This window comes from Marmota flaviventris, chromosome 2 (genome assembly GCF_047511675.1).
Source record: "Marmota flaviventris isolate mMarFla1 chromosome 2, mMarFla1.hap1, whole genome shotgun sequence".
Classification (NCBI taxonomy): Eukaryota; Metazoa; Chordata; class Mammalia; order Rodentia; family Sciuridae; genus Marmota; species Marmota flaviventris.
The window spans coordinates 121,913,972-121,930,110 of record NC_092499.1 but is presented as its reverse complement, the minus strand read 5'-3'; the positions used below and the strand labels follow the sequence as shown (position 1 = coordinate 121,930,110).

General features: G+C 46.2%; 1 protein-coding gene across 1 annotated transcript in view; it reads right to left on the bottom strand.

The window, feature by feature from the left end:
* Positions 1 to 11,249: 11,249 nt before the first annotated feature.
* Etfa (electron transfer flavoprotein subunit alpha) overlaps positions 11,250 to 16,139 on the bottom strand; it is an 84,203-nt gene continuing 79,313 nt past the window's right edge. Inside the window, exon 12 of the mRNA XM_027925825.3 lies at positions 11,250 to 11,506. Coding sequence (XP_027781626.1) covers positions 11,468 to 11,506 — 39 coding nt within the window. The 3' untranslated portion in view covers positions 11,250 to 11,467. The remainder of the gene's footprint in view (positions 11,507 to 16,139) is intronic.

The window sequence follows — 16,139 nt, the reverse complement described above, 5'->3', positions numbered from 1 at the left end:
GCTGTTTGTGAGCTGGCCCAGGCCTCCTCTCCAATCCATTCCTTCTCCCCTGCACTTTGGGGGTCAGGTGTCCTCCTGGATTCCGCGGCCCCTAGGACTCACCCTGACACTACAGTAATCCCATGGAGTGGTCAGCGTCTGCCCTGCCTCCCTCCCAGGCTGTTCTTCAAGAGCCTGGCTCAGGCCTGAGTCCTGTTGGCAGTCCAGAACCCTGAAAAAGGACACAGAATCTCTCAGAAAGATGGCAGAATTGCTGGGCACGGTGGTGCAGGCCTGTAATCCCAGTAGCTCAGGAGGCTGAGGCAGGAGGATTGCGAATTCAAAGCCAGCCTCAGCAAAAGTGAGGTACTAAGCAACTCAGTGGGATCCTGTCTCTAATAAAATACAAAATAAGGCTGGGGATGTGGCTCAGTGGTCAAGTTCCCCTGAGTTCAATCACTGGTACCACCCCCCCCCCCAAAAAAAAAAAGAAAGATGGGAGAATTAAAAGCAAGGGAAATTACCATGTGCTGGAAAATAGCATCCTCCTGATTCTTGGGGAGATCAGCAGTTGTCAAAAAAAAGTGTTAAAGTAGGGTGGTGGCACAGTAATTCTGTACTTGGGAGGCTAAGGCTGAAGGAGAACAAATTTGAGGCCAGTCTGGGTAACTTAGTGAGATCTTGTCTCTAAATAAATTTATTTATTTAGTACCAGGGATTGAACCCAGGGATGCTAAACCACTGATCCATATCCCTAGCCCTTTCTTTTTTATATTTTATTTAGAGACAGAATATTGCTGAGTTGCTTAGAGCCTCAATAAGTTGCTGAGGCTGACTTTGAACTTGTGATCCTCCTGCCTCAGTCACTGGGATTATAGGCATGCGCCACCATGCCTGGTTCAAAAGGGCTGGGCTTGCAGCTCAGTGTTAGAGTGCTCGCTTAGCCCGTGTGAGGCCGTGGGCCCTATCTCCAGCAACTGCAAACTAAAAAAGGTATTAATGTGGCAGCATCCAACCAACCCACTCTCAGGATGTCACCAGAAGACCTGCCACAGGGAGGCTTTCAAAGCAAAGGACAAGTGCAACTGTCATGAGCAGCTTGGGTCACCAGCAGTTAGTTACAGAGTGGAAGGAACCTCAGTCCCGTGCCCATGTCTACAACCCTGCGAGGCAGGTATTACAGCCCCATTTTACAGATGAAGAACCCGAGGCTCAGAGAGGTTGAAGAAACTTCCTGAGGGTCAAACAGTAGTCAAGATGCACTGAAATGGGAGCCCAAATCTGCCTGGCACTGTGCAAGACACTGGGGCTCCCAGAGTTTAGAGCTTTTAGAAGCTAAGAGGTCATTCTTGTCTTTTACCACGTGATGAACCAGAGGGCATCACATGATTTGTAATCTGCAGGACAGGAGCAGGGGCCCGTTGACCGACACCCCCTGGACTAGAAACAGCCGCCCTCCTAGCCAGGCCCAGCTTGCTGAGCCGTGACACCTTCTTTGCCAAATTCCCTTTGCTTCAGCTCTTGAGCCAGAGCTACTCCAACATGTCACAGTAAGCTGAGTCCAGGCCAGAGGGGCACGGCAAGCCCCAGCCACTGGCCAGCACTCACCTCTGCTGTGGACTTCTACTCCAGGGAAGAACCACAGGAAAGGCAGAAAGCAGCGTCATCTCTGTCCCTGGTCTTCATCTACTCCCATGGCAGCTCTAGAGCCATGTAAAGTCAGCAGTGAATGCTCTGGCAGGGTTTTGCCTCACAGCAACTTGTGAACGCCCCAAGAAATCAGCGTGTGTGTGTGTGTGTGTGTGTAGTTGTGTATGCACGCACTTATGCTCTGGGGATTGAACCCAGGGATGCTTTAACTACTAAGTTACACCCCCAGCCCTTTTTATTTTTTATTTTGAGACACTGTGTCACTACGTTGTTTACAGCTTCACTAAGTTGCTGAGGGTGGCCTCAAAATTGAGATCCTCCTCCTTTGTCCTCCCAAGTCACTGGGATTACAGGAGTGTGCCACTGTGCCTGGAAAGAAATCAGCTGTGGCCTTCATGTGGTGTTAGAGTTGCCACAGGAATATACAGACCAGGGACAGGTGGCCCCTGCCTCCCCAGCATCCACAAGTCACAGCAAAAGAGGTGCAGCCAGAAGAAGCTGCTCATCTTCTTGTGGATGTCTGAAAACCTCATAGTGAAGGAAACTTTTAAAGGGGGATTTAAAAGAATAAGAATACCAGAATTAGCTTTTTTATTTTTGTGATTTATGAAAGTGATTTTTATGCAGTAGTTTAAACACTGAGATGTAAAATTGACCCACTTCCAGAAAAATGTGAACAGGGAATTTTGAATTGCCTCCCTGACTTAGAGTCAGGCGTCAAACCATTGAAAACAAATGGGAATGGCAGGGGGACCGGGCAGGACAGCACTGCGGGCAGGGGAACAGCGGCGTGTCGGGAGGGCTGCTTGGGCTCCAGAGAAGTCTGGTGCAGGAAGAGGATGATGTGAGCAGGGAGGGAAGGAGCCCTGTGAGGGACACCCTGGGGAGAGCAGGTGGGACAGTGAGGAAGGCCTCAAGGTCAGGCTGGGTTGACCTTCATCCTTAGAGAAAGGACTGCCAGCAGAGGAGTGACCAGGGTGACCAGGGAGGGACCAGAGCAAGGGCAGGGTCTAGAGAGATCACAGGGTTCACAGGAGCTTCAAGGGGGCAGGAGGATGAAGGCCACGGGCAGCTGGGACATCAGAGAGATGGGACTGGTCATGGCACCCTCTGGATGTGGAGTGAGGGGAAGGGAAGCGGCAGAGGGAGGAGAAGCCACCAAGGCCAGTCTGCAGTGTCTCAGACTGGGCTGTTGGGATCACCCTGAGGGTTCAGCGGAGGGTGCCTCAGACGGAAAGCATGCCACTCTTTCCTCTGCTGTGTTGGTTTTGTTTTGTTTTGGTGGCACTGGGAATCGACCCAGAGTCTCCTTCTTGCTAGGCAATGCTCTAATGCTGAGCTCCAGCTACAGCCCCAGCCTCCAGGGCATTCTTTCTGCAAACTTGCCTACCCTCCTTCCTGGCGGAGGGTGGGGGCCAGGCCTGTCTTATCCGTCCCTCTGCAGGTCCTGGGGTGGGTCCTGAGGGCCTGGAGTGCACGAGATGGAGGTAAAAGCTGAAGCTTTCACAGCTCCCCCGAGGGCTGTAGCCCAGAGTTACGGCCCGTGGCAGCTGGGGGCTGGAGGAGATGGGGCCCGAGCACTCCCTGGGAGGCTTGCTGCCCTGGAAATGGCTTCTCTGCTCATCCACCCTTTCAGAGAGCCCAGCCTGGGGACCCCAGGGAGCTGTCTGGGGCTCTCCCAGGAGGGAAAAGGGCCTGGGTACCAATTGCTGTCTCCTGCAGGGAACAGAAGGCTGGTAACAATAATGGCTCCCATTAACTCATTCCCATGGTGACAAGTGCTCTTCATGGTCTCCCCTCCTCATCACAGAGGGTGATATTTTCCCTGCTTTGCAAGGAAGTAAACTGAGGCACCACCGAATGATTAAGCAATCTGCCCATGTACACACAGCTAACTGGTCACTGTAGGAATTAAACCCAGGTCTCTCTGGGTGAGTGGCCATGCTGGATATGGCCAATCAAACCTGGTGCCATCAGGAAAGCCAGAGATAAAACTCAGGACTCCAGCTCTGTAACCCTGCAGCCACCTCCAGAACCAGACCCCAGGCTCAGCCTTGCCACTAGCACCTCAAGAGCTAGACCCATGACCAGGGGGCCATCCTGACATGCTAAACCTGGGAGCACGGACAGCAAGGCTCGGAGCCATAGTTCAGGTGGCAGCCCCAGGGAGCTGGCTGGAGGCACACAGCCTTGGCCCAAAGCCCACCCAGGATGGGGAGCTGTAGGCCTTTGTTAAAGGAAACAACTTAGCCCTCCCTGGCTGTGGGCCAGGCCTCCAACCCAAAGCTTGGTTTTTCAGGTCAAGTCATACAGACCAGGGGATTGAAAGAAACTGCTCACAGACCCTGTGTGGTTTGAAGCTAGTGGCCTGGAATTCTCTTCGTTTTGGAGGGTGCTGGGTCCATCTACCCGACCTGCGTCAGGAATTCCTTCTCAAGCTCCCCCAGGGCAGCGTCTGACTACAGCCACAGTCAGCAGACCAAGGCTCCCGTCCTGTTGCCATTTGCTGGTCTCTAAAGAGTTAAGGCCCTCCGTTCCCGGAACTGTTGAGAACCCCAGTGAGAGAGATCCAAACCCTCAATACATTGTGCTCACCCAACACTTGTGTAGGTTTGCTTAACAAAGACACCCCAAAATTCTGGGGGCTGAACAAGTCAAACCCAAATTTTGAATGGACATCTCGGGGTTGGAGAGAAGTCTGGTCCCCTGCCTCCCACCCAATCAGGTGCTTACCCAGGGTGTGCCACAGCCTGGCACCTGCATTCTTAGCCCAGCCCCCTTTCTGCCTTGCTCTGTGGCTCCAAGCAAGTCCGTGGAGCTGCTTCTTCCCTCTGCACAACAGGAATAATAACTCCTGTGCACCCGCCCCTGAGAGGGTGGATGGGATGACTAATGACATAATGGAAGGGAAAGCCCTCTGAGAACGTTTCAAGGGAGACACGAACCGAAGGCATCCTTATAAATAATAGATGCCCGGGGTGCTTTCCTGCCAGTGCACATTCAGCACTTCTGGGGCAGATGCCCAGGAGATGTGCGGTTATTTCATTTGTTGCCACTGATAGGTTGGTATGGGGAGGACGGTAGTGGGAGGGATGTGTGCCCTGCCCCTTCCAGAACGGCAGGCCCTGAGCTCATCCCACCATACACCCCCATTTGTTCCCCTGTAAACAATACCTTGAAGTCACCCAGAGCCAGGCAAGAGAGCACGATTGTTCCCCACACAGGAGGCACATTACCTGCCTTCATCTCCCTTTTCCAGTACTGGCCCAAACCTACATCTCCCCCATATTAACCAACGTGTAGGAAATCATAACTATTCTGAAGTTTTTTCTCTACTGCTAAAAAGTTTGGTATTGTCTCCTGGTGAATATTTAATTTAATTATCGAAAGAAAATGATGGAACATTTGCTGCTAATTTATGGCAAGCTACCAAAGAGACAGCGCTGACATAATTTTATGCAGAGCCCCAGGCTGCAGCACAGGGGAGCAGGCTGCCTATTCATCCTGAAACAAGCAAATGAAATTGACTACCCCGGAGATCAATCAAGTCATTAAACACTGTGATGAATGTGGCAGAATTCTTCAGTGCCTGAGATTTATAGAGCACCTTTCACCGAGCACTCCAGGAGCCTCCTCAACATCAGTTTAGACCCCATAACTAGGAAGACTCACTTCCACCTTCACTGCTTAAAGAAGGGGCGGGGGCCATGTGAGGTGGCCCACACCCGTAATCCTAGCTGCTCTGGAGGCTGAGACAGGAGGATTCCAAGTCTGAGGCCAGCCTGGGCAACTTAGCAGGTCCCTCCCTGGGGGTGTAGCTAGTAGTAGAGCACTTGTCTACCATGCAGAAGGCCCTGAGTTCAATCCCCAGTATGGGCCATACTCAGCACCCCAAGAGGGAGCCAACATCAGGCCTGGACCCACAATGCAGTGCAAAGACAGCTACTTCCTGAGTAAGGAGTGGCTCAGAATGGAGAAGGTCAAAGTAGAAGGGGACTTAGGAAGGAGGGTCCAACAACTGCACTTCCCAGAGAAAGAACTTGAGTTGGTCATGCTTTTAGAACTTCTGTGCTTTGCCATGCTGGGCCTTCTGCCTGGGATGCATTTTCATCTGGTTGATTTTGTCAGCCATTTTGGCCGTGGCTATCCTGCTACACCTTGGTCCCCTAAACCTCAGCCCACCCCAGCTCAGCTGGAATAGGAAGTCCTCTGTGCTTCCATAGAGGACTCAGGATGTGGCATGTGGTTGGCAGCAGATTTAGCAGGTGCTGTAAGCTGTACAGGCTTTAGTTTCCTGTCTGTCAGGTGGGAATCAACACTACACATTGTTAAAGCCATGATATTAAATGAGAGTCTGTATATAAAGGGCTGAGCACAGCATCTTGGGCATAAAAAGCTCTAAAAAATGATTATTATTGCCTCCATCCACCCAGGCTGTATGAGATCTGCCTGCACATTCACAAGTTAAGGCTTAAAGATTACCTAGTTCAAGTCACCATTTCACACATGAAGAGAATGAAACCTGAAAAGAGACGGAAGGAGGCCAGGGTGCCTCTGAGGCAGTACCAGAGGCAGGACGAGAACCCAAGTGTCCTGGTGACCAGCCCAAGGCTCCCATGCAACCCAACACTGGGAAAGGATCACGAACTCACAGAGAGCCCTCAGAAGGGAGCAGCAACCTGCCTTGACCCACATGACCCATTATGGGTGGTGAAGGAGGTGAAGCCGGGGTGGGGCAGCCTCCAAGGACCTCTTTCTCACACTGCAGATGCCACACAAGTGCATGCCAGTAAATCCTAATTCCACCACTGCTCCTTGCTTCTAGTGACAAGCTTGCTGCTTTGAGGCAGTACACACCAAACAGTGGAGCCCTGGAGAAGCTGGGGTGTGGAGAGACAGCCAGGGATGGGGAAAAGGCCAAATCCCCCAGAGCTGGAGACCAGTGGGGGCCCATAGCTCCTCCAGCACCTCTGGTCATTACCCCTTAGGCCCACTTCTTCATCTACAGAGTTGGGGTGATGACACTCACTTTGGAGATCTTTTTTTAAATATATATATATATATATATATATAAAGGCACATAATATACCAAACACATAGGGAATTCCTAGTAAGTAACATTTGCTAAAAATTTTGGTTTGTTCCAATTCTACTACCTGCTCCGTGCCCTGAAGAAAACTGCTTCCTTGCCTCAGTACCTGATCTGAATATTTCCTCTTCTCCACCCACCACTGGGATTCCAGTCATAAAAGTGCTTTGTACACTAAGGATTATCTGGAAGTCTTCTTCATTTGGGCTCCCTGCAAAGATTAAAGAACCCAAGGGCCACGTGAAATTGAGGCAGGGTATCATCCTCTGTGGACTTTTCACAAGGTTATCAGCCAAGCCTCTGGCTACCAAATCCATCTGTGACCATCAATAGGGTTCTCTAGGTTCCCCAGGTTCTTCAACCCACCTTTCCATAGACCACAACAAAACTTCTAGTCAGAGTCAGCGTGAAAAGCAGCCAAGCTGACCATCCCTTTCAGAGGGAGAGCATAAAGTGCATTTATGGCTGGGCTTCCAGCCTCCAGCCCAGCCCAGACACACCCATGCTCTAGAGGGAGAGCCCTGCTCTCTGCAAACCTCACCCACAATGCTGGACCCACTTCCACGGGTTCCAGAGGCCCATCTGTAGCCCAAGAGCTTTTAGTCAAACCCATTCAGGACATAACCTAAAGGATTCCTGCGAGAGTCTCCTAGGTGTGCCTCCACCTTCTTCTCCTCCTTCACCATTGTCCTGAGTATACCACCAGGGTAGGTACTCCTGTAGATGAGTCCACCAGGCGACCAGCACACTGGTTTCATTAAAGAGGTTCTTGGCATAAAAGTTAACTAGTGAGATCAAAATAAAACACACAGACTCAATTACCTTTTTCTATGACCAGGTCTGAGACGGCTCTCACCTCTCTGGCTCTCACCTCGAACCACCCGGTAAGGCAGCAAGGATTACTCAGGGCTAGCAGGAGAGAGAGAGAGAGAGCACGCCAGGGAGTGGCCTTTTATTGGGGAACAAGAAATTCAGGGGAGAATTCCATCCAATGAAGGTCGAGGGGGGCATCATTCCAAGGTCAGGGTCAGTGATTGGCCTCAGGGTCAGTGGTCAGTCACACCCCCACACGGACAGGCTCTCGCACCTGGAGAGGGTGGGGAAAGCTCCGACACAGTTTGGCCAGAGCGCCTCACACCCAATCCGGGAGGTGCCCAATCACGTGCGAGAATGGCTTCCCACAGATGAGGTTAAGGGCCTTCTCAAAAGCTATCAATGGCTCCCTATTGCCAGGGAGTGCTTCTTAAGACTTGCTCAGGTGGCAGGGCCTCAGAAAGCTTGCAGCTCTTTGTGGAACACTCACTATACTGACATATTTAACTCTGCCATGCAAACAAGGATCTAGCGGAAGGTATTTTTAAGTATTCCACAAAGTCACCCATATGTCCATAAGACAAAACAAGAGCTGTGAAGGGCCAGGGGCTGCTGACCTTTGTTAATATCAGCTGCCCTTTGTCCATTCACTTTGGGATCTGCTCACACTCCAAAGGAGACAAGGGGTAGCAGAGTTTAAAATTATGCAAGACTTAAGATGGGTACATTTTGATGAACTTTTCTTAAAAATCAGGGAAAGATGTCTGTGGTATGACTTTCGTTTTACCATCACTGGTCCTGCTTCTGAAATGCAGTGTACCTTGAGGACAAAATCTGAGAAACACTGATCTATGAGGAAAAAGGCCTCCTCAGCCTGTCAGTCAATGTCCTCTACAAACTGGTCTCAACCATCACTCCCAACCAACACCCGATTGCCACGTTTCTGCCCTTCACTGCCTTGAGTACCATGTGAGCTCTCAGTTCAGTTTCCACTTCTACCCACTCCCCCGCATTCTTCCATCCATGAGGAAGGGCCATGCCCACCCACAAAGGGAGCGCTCTCTGTATGTACTGTTCACACCAAGGACCTGCAGGAACGGACAGTTTGATTTCTAATAAAACAGAAAAAGTGCCTCAAATTGCACCTTCTGGGATATATGAATTTCAACAATTTGACCCCCACCCCATGACTGACTTTAAAAAAAAACACAACAAACTTTATTTTGATTATCTATTTTTATGTGGTGCTGAGGATCAAACCCAGTGCCTCAAACATGCTAGGAACATGGTAGGCAAGCACTTACCACTGGGCTACAACCACAGCCCCCCATGACTGACTTTTTAAATTTTTCTTAATTGTCAATTGTGGAAAGCCATTCTCACACGTGATTGGGCAACTCCCGGATTGGGTGTGAGGCGCTCTGGCTAAACTGTATGGGAGCTTTCCCCACCCTCTCCTGGTGCGAGAGCCTGTCCGTGTGGGGGTGTGACTGACCACTGACCCTGAGGCCAATCACTGACCCTGACCTTGGAGTGCTCCCCCCCTCGACCTTCATTGGATGGAATTCTCCCCTGAATTTCTTGTTCCCCAATAAAAGGCCACTCCCTGGCATGCTCTGCCTCTCTCTCTCCTGCTAGCCCTGAGTAATCCTTGCTGCCCTACCGAGTGGTTCGGGGTGGTTCGAGGTGTGAGCCAGAGAGGTGACCGTCTCAGACCTGGTCATAGAAAAAGGTAATTGAGTCTGTGTGTTTTATTTTGATCTCACTAGCTAACTTTTATGCCAAGAACCTCTTTAATGAAACCAGTGCGCTGGTCGCATGGTGGAAGTCAATTGATCTTTTATTTTATTTACTTATTTATATGTGGTGCTGAGGATTGAACTCAGGGCTTTACACATGCCAGGCAAGCACTCTACCACTGAGCCACGAGCCCAGCCCCCCATGACTGACTTTTGAAGGTACAATCTAACTGGGCACTGAGAGAACTTTCAAGTTGCATGAAATCCTGCTGGTGAGACCATCCCAGAACACTGTCTCTCCTTTTCTACCAGGGTCCCAAATGTAGTCCGCACACTTGGCAGAAAGCACTGGTGCTCTTTACCTGAGGTTACCATGCAGCAAGTCTCCCTGTTCCTTGAGATGAGGTGAGGGAGAATCACATCCTAATAAAGTCACCACAATGGAGCCAGACTTCCTGGTTCACATTCTGGGTCATTTTTAGGCTGTCTGAATTTGGGTGAGTTATATAATCTCTCTGAGCCCCAGCTTCCTCATCTGTAAAACAGGGTAGTCACAGCATCTAACTTATACAGTGCTACTGAGGATGAAGGAGCAGCACATGTGTGAAGAGCCAGAACAGCACCTGGCACATGGCAACCACTACAAAGCTTTGTAGTGCATGGTGATGTTTCAGTTAGTGACGGATGGCATGTATGACAGGGGTATCATAAGATTACAACAGAGCCGAAAAATCCCTATCACATGGGATACCACAGTACAACATGCTACTCATGTGTTTGGGTGATGCTGGTGGAAAGAAATCTATTATGCTGCACCGTATAAAAGCTACACATGTGGTGACATACACTAGGTGTGTGCTAGGCTAGGGCATCTAGGTGTGTGAGTGCATGCTAGCAGAGTCACACAAAGATGAATCAACACCACCTTTCTCAGAACTTACCCCTTCATTAGGTGACACGACTGTTCTTAATGCTCTGATGATGATAACGAACTGTATGCAGTAAATGCTGGTTCACTGAACAGCTGCTTGGGGCTGGGCTGGACAGGGCAGCCATGACAACAGTGAGCAACAGGGAGAGGGACCGACCAGCTCAACTTGCAGGCATGGAACCAGCCAAAGGCACCGCCGGGGATGCTCCTCCTGAGCCAGTACACCTTCTACTCAGGCTGCTTCTTAACTGTCATGTTTCCCATCTCTCCTGCTCCCTGATGACAGTTCTCTTTATTCTATTTGCCAGTCAACTCCTGGTCTTTCTATGACTTCATATAGCTGTCCACGTTTTTCTGCAGACCTGGCCAAAGGCTCACCTGCCCCTGTCCTTATACCTGCACTCCACTAGCTTGTAGCCCCTGCCACACCAGGTTTGGGCTGTGCCCCAAGGCAGCAGAGAGTGCCAGAGGTGACCACACAGGCTGGTTCCCGGGCCTGGCTGCTTTCTCAAGAGAGTGAAGGAGGCCACCAGGAGGGCAGAGGAAAGAGCAAAGCATTCTCTGAGCAGGATTTTAAACATTTATAATAATATCAAACTATCTGTTTGCATAAGAGGTCATGCTTTCAAAGCAGCCCCTCCTCCACTTGTTCTCCTTTACAGACGTAAGTCATAAAAACTGAAAAAATCTTAGAATGAATTGGAAAATTAAATTTATCTTAAGCCAACTAAATACATTCAACAAGGTCAGATTTAAGTCAGGTCTGCTTTTGTCACATTAGCAATGGTTTCTGAAGACTGGGTATGTTTAGGGTAATACTCCCGCTTTATAGCCAGCTTTTAAACTCTGGGTTTACCAACCTCATTCCCTTCTCCTATGAGATACGTCCTTCCATAATTACATTATATTGATCAGGCTGGTGGGAACTTTCATGTTTAGAATCTGCCTGAAACAAAGCTCTCCACGAACAAGACAGGTGAAGGAAAAATGGTAAGTGAACTTTCACTCCCTTTCTTCTCTTTCTTTAAGAAGTTGTGCATGTCTTCAGTTTTAAAGCTGTAGTTAAGGCTTTATTACAGATTTTATTACAGAATTAGAAAATTTCAAAAAATAATTGTTTGGAACTACACATAATTAAAAAGAAATATAATAATAGTCCCATAAAAAGCATCTGGCTGCTGTTAAATTTTTTCATCAAATTGTAAATTTCTGTGATTTCAGTTGAATACTTTGACATAGCGTTCCTTCTTGACACATGAGCATGATTCATTTTTTCTTCAATAGTTCGGTCATTTCAGGAACCACCTGCAAAAACAAATAAACAAAAAAAGCAGTAATAAGCAATTAGAGCCTTCACTGTGACAGAGCCCCAGCTCTTGGCAGCTCGTGGAGGCCACCAGAAAAGGTCCAACACTCATTACCCTAGGTACATGTATGACAACATGAATGGTGTGACTACTTTGTGTACAACCAGAGACAGAAAAATTGTGCTCCGTTTGTGTACTATGAACTGAAATGCATTCTGCTGTCATGTATAACAAATTAGAACAAATTAAAAAATTAATTTTAAAAAATTTTAAAAAGAGTGCAACACTGAGTATCAAGTGCCACTCCCCACTCACCGTGGGAGAGTACAAACCCCTGAGCTGGCAACGCCCAGGGCCCACACACTCATGCCTAGGAGCCTTTCTGACACAACCACAACCACAGTGCTGTTCTAATCTAAAAAAATTTTTTGGCTGGGAATTGAACCCAAGGGCGCTCTACCACTGAACTACATCTCCAGCCCTATTATTATTATTATTATTATTATTATTATTATTTTGCTTTGTTGCTGAGGTTGGTGTCAAACTTACAATTCTCCTGCCTCAGCCTCCTGAATAGCTGAGATTATAGGGGAACCTCTGTACCTGGTGTATTTTTTACCTTCTTGTTTTTCCCCACATTCTTCCTACCCTTACTTCATTCACCACTTCCCTTCAAAGTCCACACCAAAGTCACCGTCTTAGTCAGGACTCCTGCCAATATCCTCTAGCACTTACTCGCTCATTGTTCATTTATTCATTCATACTTATTTCCTAAACATTTCAGTTGCTTTCTGAGCACATTACTATCATGTGGCACATAAATAAATGCACACCTGTAATCCCAGCAACTGGGGAGGCTGAGGCAGAGGATCGTAAAATCAATGCCAGCCTCAGCAACTTAGCAAGGCTCTGGGCAACCTAGCAAGACCCTGTCTCAAGGTAAAAAATAAAAATGGGCTGGGGGTGTGGCTCAATGGTAAAATGCCCCCGGGTTAATAGAAATTACAGCAAAGGGAAACTGACTGAGTTGATTCCTATCTTTAAAATTATTGATTACTAATCCTTAGTCTTGGCAGTTCAGTAACTACTAGCACTCCCAGTCTGGAGCTGCTTTGTGATGGCTTGGACAACAGAGCGAACTGTACGTGGGAACTGCAGGGGAATGCCACACAGACATTCTGAACACCAGCCCAGCCACTTGTGTAAAATATCAATTACCCAGTCTTGCAAGGGGCTGTCGGCTGCCCTAGCTCACAAAGATCCCAGTTGAACTTGCCACTGATGAATATAGCCTCTCAATTATTTAAGAGAGCTACATTTCCATTAGGTGGAAATAATGTGTTCGTACAAAATTTATTAAGGAAATTGTCGACATGTTGTTTCTTCCGAATGTCACTTTGTCTCCAGCCTATTAAAAGGCCCATGTTTACCATGGAGCCAGCAGGCATTTGCTCAGGGGTGGCATTAAGTGCTGGCACCGCTTCTCCTGGTTTTCCTCAGTGGAGGGGCCATGAGCTCATGCCAGTCACACAGATGACATGCTAACTGAGCCTCATGTGGGATCAATGTTTTTCGCAAAAAATAGGCTAGAGCCCAACTTATTTCCCCAGGAGGTGAAACATTAATTTGGATTAGAATACACATTTTTTTTTTGTTGCTGTTGTTCTGGGGATTGAACTCAGGGGCATTTGACCACTGAGCCATATCCCCAGCCCTATTTTTTATTTATTTAGAGACAGGGTCTCACTGAGTTGCTTAGTGCCTTGCTATTACTGAGGCTGGTTTTGAACTCATGATCCTCCTGCCTCAGCCTCCTAAGTCACTAGAATTACAGATGTGTGCCACTGAACCCAGGTAGAATACACAATTTTTAAAGACCTTATAGAGGGGCTGGGGTTGTGGCTCAGAGGTAGAGTATGCGTGAGGCACTGGGTTCAATCCTCAGCACCACATAAAAATAAAATAAAGGTATTGTGTCCACCTATAACTAAAAAATAAATTTAAAAAAAAGAGAGAAAAAGACCTTATAGAATGTCCCACCACCACATTCCCCACAAAAGGGTTGAGGGGACTTTCTCTTTCCATCATTACACTTTTTAAATTATACCAACCTCAAATTTTCCAAGGATACCAAACAATGCCTTATTTAGGGGAAAAAAAAATATTTTAACTCAGGTTCACTGAGTGTCTAATGCACTGGGCATTTGAAAGTCTAGATTCTTTTTCCTTTTTTATTTTTATTTTTTAATATTACAGAGGCAGATCACTACTCACTAAAATCAAAGAGGCAACTTAATTTAAGTTTATTCAATGGGGACTGAATAGACCCTTCAACAGAGGACAAATGGATATCCATAAGCAAAAAGAATAAAACTGGGCCCCAACCTCACATCATATAAAAAAAGTTAAAATGGACCAATAATCTAAATATTTGAGCTAAAGCTTTAAATCTCTTTGAAGAAAGTACAGGGTAAATAGTCATTACCTTTGATTTGGCAATGGATCCTTAAATGTAACTGTAAAAGTACAAGCAACAAAAGAAAAAATAGCTAACTTGAACATTGTCAAAATGAGAACTATACATTCAACAACTGAAAAAATCTATTAAACGAGAGAAAATATTTGAAAATCACATATCTGGTAATGATTTAGTATTCAGAAAATATAAAGAGCTCCTTCAAGTCAACAAAAAAAAGATATACCCAACTAAATAATGGGTAAAGGACTTGGGGATGTAGCTCAAGTGCAAGGCCCTGGGTTTGATCCTTAGTACTGGGAGGGGGGGGAGGGGGGACCTTAGACATTTCTTCAAAGACATATAAATGGCCAATAAGCGTAACATCATTAGACATTTGGGAAATGTAAACCAAAACTACAACTTGAGATATTACTTCACACCTACTAGGATGGCTATAATCTAAAAATAGAAAATAACAAGTGTTGGTAAAGATGTGGCAAAACTGGAACAGCTGTACACTGCTAGTAGTAAAGTAATGTGAAATGGTGTAATCTCTATGGTAGGCAAGTCAGAGGTCCTTCAAAAAGTTAAACATAGTTGGGAGCATGGTGACACACACGTATAATTCCAGCAACTTGGAAGGCTGAGATAGGAGGATGGCAAGTTTGAGGCCAGCCTGGGCAACTTAGTAAGATCCTCTCTCAAAAAAAAAAAAAAAAAAAAAAAAAAATCCACAAAATACCAAAAACCCTAAACATAGAATTACCCTATGATCCAGCAATTCTACTCCTAGAGATACACCCAAGGGAACTGAAAACAGGCACTTGAACAGAAACTTTTCACTACATCAGATAAGGAAAAAGTTTCTTAGATATAATTGTTGGAGTGCAGGTGACCAAAAAAAAAAAAAAAAGATGAGTTGGACTTTATCAAAGTTTAAAATGTTTATGTCATAAAGAATGTGAGGACAACTCAACAAATGGGAGAAATGCTTATGTTTAGAAATCATTTAGCTGATAAGGAACTTGTTTCCAGCATATGTAAAGAACCCTTACAACTCAAGAACAAAAGGACAATGCAATTTAAAAATGGGCAAAGAATCTGAATAGACATTTCTACAAAGAAAACAAACCAAGTGGCCTATAAGCACAGGAAAAGAAGTTCAACATCACTAGCCACGAGAGAAAAGGAGCTCAAAACTACAGTGAGATACCACTTCTGTCTCTCTCTCTCATTCACACACATACACATTCACACACATACACAGCTACAATCAAAAAGACAGACAATAATAAGTGTTGGCAAGTATATGGGAAAAAATTGAGTCTTTATATATATTTTATTGGAATGTAAAATGGTAGAATCATTCTGAAAAGAGTTTGGCAGTTAATATACAGTTACCATGTGTGACCCAGCAATTCTATTTCTTCTATACATATACCCCAAAGGAAAAAATGCATGCACAAAATCTTATACACAAATGTTTATAGCAGCATTATCCATAATAGCCAAAAGTAGAAACAACTGAAATATCCACCAAATGATGAATGGACAAAATGTGGCATATCCATATGATGGATATCATTTGGCAAAAAAAAGAAATTACTGACACATGCTAGCACACAGACGAACCTTGAAAACTTATGTGAAGTGAAAGAAGTCAGCCAAAAAAGGCCACATTGTATATGATGCCATTTATATGAAATGTCTAGGACTGGCAAATCTACAGAGACAGAAAGTAAATTAGTGGTTGCCCAGAATTGGGGAGATTATGGGAATAGGTATTGTGGGTATGGGATTTCTTTTCAGTGTGATAAAAAAATGTACTGGAATTAGATAGTAGTTTGCATAACTCTGTGAATATACTAAAAACCACTCATTCATTTTTAAAAAGTGAATCTTATAGCATGTGAATTATATCTCAATAAAGCTGTTATATTAAAAGCAAAGTCAGGTAGTACACTATGCCCCCTCACTCTAACTCCTTTTATATTATTTTTATTGAGCACCTACTATGTACCTGGATGGAAGAGAATATAATCAGGTAGGCTAATATTTATCACAGACTGTATTGGGTACTATATAATCTCATTTAATCTTTCTTACAATCTTTAAGGTGGGCAGTGTAGTATCTGTGTTACAAAAGAGGAAACTGACATTTAGTGAGATTAAC